Below are 9,953 nucleotides of genomic sequence, written 5' to 3'. Positions count from 1 at the left end.
AAGAGTCTAACAACAGTGAAATGAAGGGAGACAGATGAGTGAGTGAATAGTAAGGAATGGACTTAAATGGTTTACAAGGAAAAAAAAAGCTTTTACTTTACAAGCAAGAGACCTCACAATAAATAACAACTGCTCTTCCTTTCACGAATAAATTTCTTCAAAAACAAGGTGTACAGTCAACCAGACATTTTATGTATAAATTATAAAACATGACACAGTATAAATAAATGTCTACAAGTCTCAACTATGGGCCTCATCCAGTAGACCTCACAATGACTGCCTCTCCGGGTCCAATGAGTAACAAGGTGGCCTGGGAGAGAGCTTTAGGACAAAGGTCCTTTATGTATAGTTTTCCCCCCAAATAAATAAGCATACACTTATTTACAGTATGGACAATATATTTTTTCTTTTTCTTTTTCTTTCTTTCTTTTTTTTTTGCCCAAAGGCTATGTCAACACTGAACATTGGTGGAGGGTTTACCACTCTAGAATGGAAGATATAGGAAAGCTGTAGTCCTGGTCTTCATCTTCCTCCTCTTCCTCGGTGTCTTCCGAAATGGCTAGATGGGGGAATACAGGGGAGCTGCTGTTTAAATATGGACAACAACAGCGCAGAAGCAGCTCAGTGTACGTTTTCAAAGCCCTCTGAAACAGCCATATTACAGCGTTGCATTTTTATGTGACTTGCAGTAAGATGCTTTTTTTGTTTTGTTTTTGGCATCTGCTGTTATGCAATAAGTTTAAAAAAAACTTTAAAAAAAACACCATTATCTATGAAGTCAAAAACTGCAGAAAGTTCTGAAGAATCAATGGCTCAGGTTTTACGGGCAGATTCCTGAAAGTAGATAAAAAGCGCTCTTGTGTTCTAGGTAGAACTGCTTTGGGTCCTTAATTCAGAGTTAGTAGAGGTAGCTGCACAAAGCAGCAGCCCCTGTGTGATAACAGAAAGCTGTCTTTGAAAAAGAAAAAAAAACAACCTTTGAAGCAGTTAGTTTAGATTCAAGTGTTAATAAAGCAAACAGCAAAGCACACTACTAAAGCAAAAGAAATTAGGGGCAAATGACTGGAAATAGGTTTTTAGAGGCGACCCCCTTGATGATCATCAGACAAATCCTAAAAGCCCAGAAACATTCCAGGCAGTTTTTCTGTGGATCGCCGAACTGCTGGTAAAATTTAGCAGCTACCTAACTTAAACAGAAGTGGGCTTATATGGGGAGGTTTTCGTGCTTTTTACGTCTCCATTCCCTAGGGCTTGCCTGGGAAAGCCTTAAACTGCAGCAAGGTTAGAAATTGCACTTACAGTTGCAAGATCCGGAGTGCTTCACTTCCAGCAGCACGCCTGAAGAGCAGGCCGCTTCCTTCATGGCACACTCGCTGGCGTAGGTGGCATTGTCACTGGCACAGACAGGCTCCTCAGACTTACTCTCAGGGCACAGCTCATCGCAGAGGGAACACCGGCCTCTGCCAACCTTGAAATCCCATAAACACTTTTTTCCACCAGTGCACTGGATATCCTCACAGGACTTTGCTTCTAGGATATAATACACCTGTGATGAGTAAATCCATTTCCCCCTTGCCCCCTTTCTCTAGTCTCCTATCAATAAATGTAAACATATAACATATCTTATTACTCACTTATGGGGGTAATGGAGATATTGTGCAAAAATGCTCTATAAATAAAACCAAAACACACACACACACACACACACACACACACACACACACACACACACCCCAGTTTCCTACATACTATATTAGTACATGAAAATACTGTAGCATTTTTTTGGAACAGAATTTCACAGTATCCTTGAGTTAAATATGTATTTGATTATTTCCCACAAGTGGGATCTTTTAAAAAAAGAAAGAATTCTATCAGTTATCAGAATCTGATAACAGATTTTAGGAACTGTTAAGTAATTATTTCATGCTTCCAGCAAGTCTAGCACTTAAAAAAAATGTGTAAAATTGAGTGAGTTCTTTGGTTTCTAAGGAGGAAAATTGTTTCCTGTGTCTTGCTGGCATTTCAATACATATGCCAATGTTTCCAGAAGACAATGGTTTTCTTAAGGAATGCTGTGGTCATGACAGTTTACCCAAACTGGAGAGTATTTCTCTCTTTGGTGAAGCTATGTGTTTGGGGAGGCTTTGGCCTTATTTATTGGTTAACCTCATAATCTTAACACCAGTTCTAGCCTCTTTCTCTTTTTGTATTTTTTCTTTTCCTTCCTCAATCCAGAATACCTACTGATACACTTTCCTTCATAGGCCAATCCAATAGACCTGCCCAGTAGGCAGGTAGCCTTTCTCAGGTGACAGGCACTGGAGTAGGTTACTCCATCATTCCCACAGAGATACTGTTCAGAGGAGGTGGGCTCTGGGCAAATGCGGTTACATGTCACACAGTAGGCATTATTAGTCTGGTCCACCACGCATGTGGAGCTGCCTGGACAGAAAACATCCCGACAGGTCTCTGAAACAAAGAGGGAAACACACATTAATAGGCATCTTCTGGTCCTTAGGGACTGAGCATTTGATAGTATCAAGGAAATCATGAAGCATCCAGCTTTCAGAAACGTACTCTGGGAGCCCTGTGGTTTTCGAAAGAAAACTATGATTCTAGGTTGGTCCTTCAGTGTTTTAAGGAGTCTTCAGAAGTTAGAAAGGGTTCCTTTATTTGGTATCATCCTTATTATTATTAGGCTATTACTGCAGACTACACCATCCCCCGGGGGTCTTGCAGTGGGTCTATCTCAGGTAGAAAGCTGGGGGAGGGGCGGGTAAGACCTACTTTTACATTTGCCCTGGTACTGGACTTCCAGTTCCGGCTGCTCTTTACATCTGGCCTTGAGGAGTGCACATTCGTTGCGGTAGGTTTTTCCGTCCAGCCCACAAACTGGGCCTTTCCAGGTGATGTTAGAACAATCTGGGGCGCAGACGCAGCGGGGTTTGTTCTTCTTGTTCATTCGGCATTTTTTCCCGGGCCCACAGTCCACGTTCTCACACGTTTCTAGCAGTTGGAAAGATGCAGGGATTAAAACCGGGGCCAGGCACCATGCAGGTCAGCCAGGAGGGCTGCGGGTGCCTCGCGCAATCGTGCTGCCAGCAGGCCGAGCCCAGGGGCTCTCACCCAGAAGTTGAGGAGGGGCAGGTGTGGGGGACAGTGGGCTGCATCCCATACCCAGATCTCTCTCAAAGTGCACGGGTTGGCTGGCTTCACCACCACGTTTGGCTAAGAAGTCCGAGAACCTCTGTCGACCTTGTTTTGCCTGTAGTATGTGACACCCAAGATTAAACCCGGATGGCTTACCAGGGCTGGGGGTAGTTAGGTGGATCCCACGAACAAAGGTCTCCCAGTCCCAAACCCCAGCTGGGCACTAGGAGGGTAAGACGCCCTCTACTGAGGGCCTACACATTGGGGAGGAAGAGCCCTACCTTTACAGGGGATGCAGTTGGGGGCGCCCCCATTGAAAATCATCCACTTGAAGAGCGTGTTGTCATTTACGTCCTCTTCGGTCCATGAGGTGCTCAGGCGGCCGGTGCTGCAGCACTCCTCCTTGGTCAATTCTGTCTTGTACAGGACCTGGCAGCGGCCGTTCTTTGCTTGGCGGAGCCAGCAGTTCCCAGCTGCGGGGAGACAGGGGCGGGGAGGTGGGCGAGTGAGCAGTGGCGGGGTAGGGGGAGAGAGGCGACGAGCCGGCAAGGGAAGGAGACCCGGCGGGGATGGGGAGGGAGTGAGCGTGGAGGAGGAGAGACGGGAGAGAAAAGCAGAAAAGCAGGAAACAAATCGGAGGGAGTGAAGGGGTGGAGAAAGAGGGGGAAAAAGCCAGATTGAAGAGGTGGGAGGTGGGCGAGGGGGAGGGAAGGCGAGAGCAAGAAGCCAGAGCGCCCCAGCCATATCAATGTCAGTTACCAGTGACCCAGACACAACACGTGCAGCTTGCATTGACTTTTACTAGACTGTTTACTTTTATTCGTCCCATTTCATAACCTGCAGCGACTCGAAGAGCAGATTAAAGAACCTGACAAAAACAGGATGCGACGGGTGTTTTTACATGTTGCATTCATGTAGGCGGTACGAGTATTATTTGTGACAGGGGTTAAGAAAGTAGGAGAACTTGAGAGAGAGAGAAAGAAAAAGAAAGGGGGAGACAGAGACCGAGACAGACAGACAGACACACACACACACACACACACACACACACACACACACACACACACGAACAGATCAAGCAAAAGGCACTTGTGAAAAATGAAAGCAAAAAAGCAACCGGGCCCTGCCCGGCGCTGCCCCGCGCGGCCTCGAGGCGCAGCCCGCCCGACGGGCCGTTTTGCAATCCGCCAGACCCAGAGGACGCCCGCGGACACCGCGATCTTTCGAAATCTCCCAGGGCTGCTTCCCCCGGCACCCCGGCAGCGCCTCGTCCCGAAAGGCGGGCAACTCAGAGTAGTGCGTCGCAGACGGCTAGGGACAGTGCCCGGGGGACAGTTTACAACACACACAAAATGTTAACGCTAAAGCCAGGAAAGTTACAAGTCTGCCTCAAGAAAAGAGTGGGGGGGGGAACAAAAGGGGGGGGAACTTCCTACTGTTTCATGGTTTTATATACATGTATGTGTGTATACACACACCCCTATCTCATACCTACCAAGAAATCTTTGCAAGTAATTTCTCCCCCTTCTTCCTTTTTAATGTTCGGATTTTGGTCAGGAAGATTTCTCATGAATCATCCATATAACTTTAACAATAATTGGATCGCAAGCTGCTATTATTATTTTAAAAAATTCTGCCCAAAGACTAATTGAAATAAACAAATCTAATTTTTAAAAGCTTTAGAAATTTGCATCTCAGAATTTAAATCAATTGTGGGCTCCTCACTGTTCTACAGAAAGTTAACAGAGGAATGAGGCAAAGGGGAAAAAACTGTAAACTACTCAAAAGAGTCCAGGGCAATAATTTTTTTTTTTTTTTTGCGGGGTTGGGGGGAGGGGGTTGGAAGAAGCATCCACTAGGCAGAAAGCTACTTCCCTCTAAAATTTTCGGCACCCACATTTCCAAGTTTGGGCAAAGTTTCTGAAACCACGTCCCCCAGCCACCGAAGAAATTTCAGTATCTCCCCCTCCCCACCCAGTCATTTTTTTAAGGTATCCACAAGACGTAGGAGGAAGGGAGGTTAGACTGCAAATGGGTCGACTGAAATCTCCAGGGTACTGATGCTTGTCCCCTTCCTCAGAGCCAAACAGGGGAGATAACATCTGAACTCATTATGTCCAGAACTTGAGCATCTAACCCTACCTACTGAGAGAGACTCCAGCTCACCCCCTTTCCTTTTAAAGGATAACCGCGCTCCAAACTCGTCTTCAGGTCCTAAAGTGTCACTGCCTTTAGTTTTCCCACTCCTCTCCATCCCAGACTCGCTAAGTTGGTCCAACATCTTCCGAGAGCAGCGTTGCTCAGAACAGACCCAGTGGAGACGACCGAAAAGTACAAACCCCTGCCCTGTGCCGAACCTCCCAGCGCATCCCCCCTCGCTTACCCTGGGCACTGCGGTCCTCCATGAACTGGCAGAGCAGCAGCAGCAGGAGGCAGAGCCCGCCGGGCTGGTGCCTGGGACGGACCATCCTGGGGGCAGGCGCGGGGCGAGGAGCGCGGCGGCGCGGGGAGCGGGCGCGGCGGCGGGTGGCTCGGGCAAGCGGCGCGCGTCGCAGAGGCGAGCGGCGGAGGGCGCAGCGATCCCGGCGCAGCCCCGCGCTCGCCGCCGGCCGCCCGCGCGATTCAATGGACGTCAGAAGCCGGGCGCAGCCGCGCTTTAAATCTAGACGGGGGTCTCCGCGGTTTGCGGTGGGCGGTCTCCCAGTGTGTGGGGCAGTGGGAGGGCGGCCGCGAGCGAGGGTGTGCGCGGCTCCTTGGGGGTGGGGAGCTTCTAAAAGTTCAGTGTGAATCAGGTGACATTTCCCACCTTCTGGAAACCCTTCCCAATTATCTGGTGGAGGTGCCTGAAATCAAAGCTGCAGGAGGGGAATCGCCGAGTTCTTATTTGCGTAGGAGCGAGAGGGAGGGGGCAGGCGACCGGGGCGGGGGAGTGGGGAAGAACACCCACTTCAGGTCCTGCACGCCGCCGCTCGCTGGTAGCGCCGGCGCGCCGGGGGTGGCGTGTGTGTGTGTGTGTGTGTGAGAGAGAGAGAGAGAGAGAGAGTGTGTGTGTGTATATGTGTGTGTGTGTGTGTGTGTGTGTCTGGGGGGGGCCGCGCTGGGGGCTCTGGAGGCGGCGGCGGGCGGAGCGGAGCTGGGCGGCTGGGCGGGAGTTGGTCTCCGCACCGGCGCTCCTTCGCTCCAGGAAGACTTTGCAAAACGCCCGAAGAGCCCTGAGCTGCTGAAATATCCCGTTTGAGGTCGGGTCGCTGCCGTTTTAGGCCCCCGCAGTCTGGGCGCGGGACCCCGAGACGTTTTGTGTCTGGGTCTGCGCGTGCCGAGCGCTGCGGCCACCCGGAGCCCAGAGGTGTGGCTGGGAACCCCGGCCCCGGCACCTTCCACCCCGGCTGAGCCGGGCCGAAACGCGGCCCTGGGTCTCGACGAGTCAGAAGCGAACAAAAATGTTGAACACCTCAGCCCCGGCCTCTTCGCCCCCCCCCCCCCGCCCCCCGTCACAGTCTCGACCCTCTCCTTTTCTTTTCTCCCCTTTCACTTCGCCGCTTCTGGAGTCGGAACCCGGAGCGGGGGCGCCGACGCAGGCGGTCTACCCCCCTTCCCCGGCTCGGAGGCTCCCCAGTTTCCGTCCTGTGTGTCTCCGTCTCTCCCAGTCTCCTTCTCAGCATCCCCCCCCGCCTTTCCCTCTTTCCCTCTTTCTCTCTCCGTTCGCGGAATAAAAAAGATTGCAACATCGATAATGAACTTCTGTAGCCTCAGTTTATTAAGCACAGTGCCTGGCATTCTTCGCTGAAAGTTGGCGGGTCTCTCATTTATAACATTTTTGGCACCGCTGAATGAAACTGAGGAGGCGATATTTCCTTTTATATAAAACGATTACTTCACGGAAAATGCTATATTGTTTATTCCAAAGCTGCCTTTTAAATTTCTATTCTTTTCGCTTCTGGAGCCCGAAGGACAACAGACAGCGAAGTATGCAGACAAAATTCTTGGACATTCGCAGGTCACTGGGATTTGTTCTCCTACGGATTTCAAATCCGCCCCTCTTCACGCCCCCAACCTCCCCCCGCCAGATCGCCGCCCCCCACGCCTTCTCTCGTCCTCCCACCCCCCATCTTCCACCACCCCCTCCCACCCCCTCCACAACTGCAAATAACTCAGTGATAACAGATTTTTTTCCACCAACTGCAGGAGATAGTGCTAATCTTTTAATAAAAGATCCCATTACAATGGGATCTGTCTGGACAGACTATAATAGATCCCGAAATACAGCCGTGCTAATATTAGAAGACAGTTGTTTGGGTGCCTCTCAGACGGGCCCAAGTCCCCCTTTGAAAGTGGGCATGAATCACAAAGCCCCGCGGCCGCCGCACCTGCACCGCGCGCATTCGGTGCAGCAGGCTGGTAAAAACGGGTGACCTCGCCGCTGCTTTTCGCTTTATAATTACCGTCCTGAGGACGGGAGGGGAGGGGCGCGGGCGGTCGGGGCGGGGTGGCGCTGGCTTTTTGCTCACTTCAGACGGCTCTGGGGGCTCCACATCCTTCTTAATCTTTCGGATTTATTCTTCCTCTCTCTCTCTGTGTCTTCCCTCTTCTCTCTTTCCCTCCCGTCCGCCCAACCCTTCTCCTCTTTGCCTCCCTCTTCCCCGACTCTGCTTGTACTCTCCCCCCTTCTCCCTCCCCTCTTGCTTTTCCACTCTTCCCTCCAATGCAGCATTAATGTAGAGTTGTTTAGTGCCCTCTAATGGCCGACGACATTAACAATTAATAGCAAACTGTCCCCTTTGCAGGAGCCGACACTCCATGGCAGAGTTCCAAAGTTGAATTTATTTCTTCTTTAGTCAGGCAGATGGATATAGTGCTTATATAGTAATGTGCTGAGGGAAAGTTTGTTTTCTCCCTTTCAAATCCTCTTTCCCAGGGAAAACTTAGTTGAAGGAAAGGGGAAAGCTAACAATTATTGTTACTCGACCATTTTGGGGGGGGGGGCGGTATAGCTTTGTCTTTTAATAGCAGCAAGAGACACAGCTTCTGTTTTATCAAAGTTTATCAAACGTGTATCTAGGGTTGGAAAATAAATTCAATATTCTAAATACACAAATTATCTTAGATGGTAGGTGGTTGGATTTCGTGGCAGTGTTACCAATAGCCATTAAACATTTTAAGACCCAAATGTGATTATATGATTTTATATTGTCCCCAGTTTAAATACATTTATCGGTCCTGAGTCTTCTGTAGCCTCTGGAAGCTGAAATTTCTCACTTTAGGACCATATAAAACATTTAAATTTTGCTCATGCCTGGTTGTATATGAAGTCATCTTGCCTAGAGGAACGTGGGGTCATATATTAATGCATAGTTTATTTTCTCAATACTTTTGGGAAGATTGTTTTAAAGACCATAAAGTCCTCATATTTTATTACCATATAGCAATGAAAATAGTGATGTAACCTGCATGTTCTCATTATGATTTAGCTTATTCATTTGCATGTGCACTTAGAATATATTGATATAAGAAGAGCATACCCGATATGACTTTGAGGGGGGTGGGGGGAGAGCGGTCCATGTGGCTAAATGAAAACTAGAATAAAGGCAATTTTGAGGGTTTAATCACAAGAATATTTTATCTGGACTTTTGAGTTTTTGGTTTATTCAGATAGTTATTTTAGTTTGTGTATATAGGAACAACTCATGTCACAGAACTTTCTGAATTAACTTAATCCAAGGTATGACCACACAATTCCAGGATGATGGGTAAAAAGTAAAAATTCTGTTGCTATTTTATTATCTGTCTACATAATGCCAAGTGCTCAGACCAGTGGTTTGACTAAATTGACTGCATTGACTAGTTGCTTTGGCATCATGTGATTGTCTAGGCTAGGCCAAAGCAGACACAGTAGTTCTCATTGTAAAAATGCCACCACTCACAGGAGTGACCCAGAGTACCAGAGGAGTACCAGAGGCAGACCCAATACAGGAGTACTTTTCTCTGCAGAGAGGGTGGCTCTGAGGGGTCAGGGTTGAGGTCACGGGCAAACACCATGTGGAAAACATAAGTGCTGTGTTGCTTTTGCCTTTGTGAATAAGCAGTTTGGTGTTTGTTTAGTGATACAAGCTCATCCTGTTTTCCAGCTGCACCTTGGATAGTATTGATCTGTTTGGGAAAACGTCTGCCCTGAATCGACACAGATCAGTCATCAGGATTCTTGTTGGCCTGGGTTGTTTTCTGGCCAATTGGAAGAAATGAGACACAGGTCAATATTGGTCTCATATGGGCCTCCTGTGAGCATCAGCAAGAGATCCATCCCATTTCTGGGGTATGAAATGGTATCACACCTGTTCGGTGACATCACAGAAGAACAGCTGCTATTTCTTTTACTGTTTTATCTCCTGTAAATGTTAAATATTGGGTTTGTAGATGTATAAATGTCAAGGGGACATTTTAAAATAAAAATGCCTTCTTTCATTTTTGTTGTATGCTTCCAAGTTGGACTTCTTATTTTTTTCCTTTCTGCTCTGCCAAAAAAGTAAATGTAAATTATGAGAAACACAATAGGACCACTTTGTAACTGACTTTCTGGGCAGCACACAAAAAGACTGCTGTTCTCTGTTTTTTTGTCAGCTTCAAAAGCTATCTTCCTTCTAAAGTTTATAAATTTAAAATATTAGAGTTTAGCAAATGATTCAATCTAGCTCCCAAGATACCTATTTGAAATCATATGAAATTGTTGTTTGAACCAGAACTGACCTGGTTAAATTTTAGTCCCTAAAAAAAGAATATGGAAAGGGTGGGTGAGGTTACATATGGAC

The 9,953-nt window shown here is 47.9% G+C and overlaps 1 protein-coding gene across 2 annotated transcripts; it reads right to left on the bottom strand.

Annotated features, from left to right (window-relative positions):
* Positions 1 to 427: 427 nt before the first annotated feature.
* Positions 428 to 5,998, bottom strand: FST (follistatin). 2 transcript variants are annotated; one of them, XM_065875132.1, is made up of 6 exons: positions 5,534 to 5,998; positions 3,432 to 3,623; positions 2,788 to 3,006; positions 2,245 to 2,469; positions 1,300 to 1,530; positions 428 to 559 (listed from the first exon to the last, which is right to left on the bottom strand). In XM_065875132.1, the coding sequence occupies exons 1-6, from the start codon at positions 5,616 to 5,618 to the stop codon at positions 477 to 479; spliced, it is 1,035 nt and encodes a 344-aa protein (XP_065731204.1). In that variant the 5' UTR covers positions 5,619 to 5,998; the 3' UTR covers positions 428 to 476. The 2 variants fall into 2 exon arrangements, with proteins under 2 accessions (XP_065731204.1, XP_065731205.1); XM_065875133.1 differs by having other exon boundaries at positions 433 to 559; positions 1,300 to 1,527; positions 5,534 to 5,997.
* Positions 5,999 to 9,953: the final 3,955 nt, after the last annotated feature.

The sequence above is a fragment of the Phocoena phocoena genome, chromosome 3 (genome assembly GCF_963924675.1).
Source record: "Phocoena phocoena chromosome 3, mPhoPho1.1, whole genome shotgun sequence".
NCBI lineage: Eukaryota > Metazoa > Chordata > Mammalia > Artiodactyla > Phocoenidae > Phocoena > Phocoena phocoena.
The sequence above is the reverse complement of the archived record's forward strand: the minus strand, read 5'-3'. Positions and strand labels throughout refer to the sequence as shown.

Coding starts and splice junctions, on each gene's coding strand:
- FST (XM_065875132.1), bottom strand. CDS start 5,618: ATGGTCCGTCCCAGGCACCAGCCCGGCGGGCTCTGCCTCCTGCTGCTG. Junction 3,624..5,533: donor GGAGGACCGCAGTGCCCAGG/GTAAGCGAGGGG, acceptor GTCTCCCCGCAG/CTGGGAACTGCTGGCTCCGC. Junction 560..1,299: donor GCACTCCGGATCTTGCAACT/GTAAGTGCAATT, acceptor TCCCCCATCTAG/CCATTTCGGAAGACACCGAG.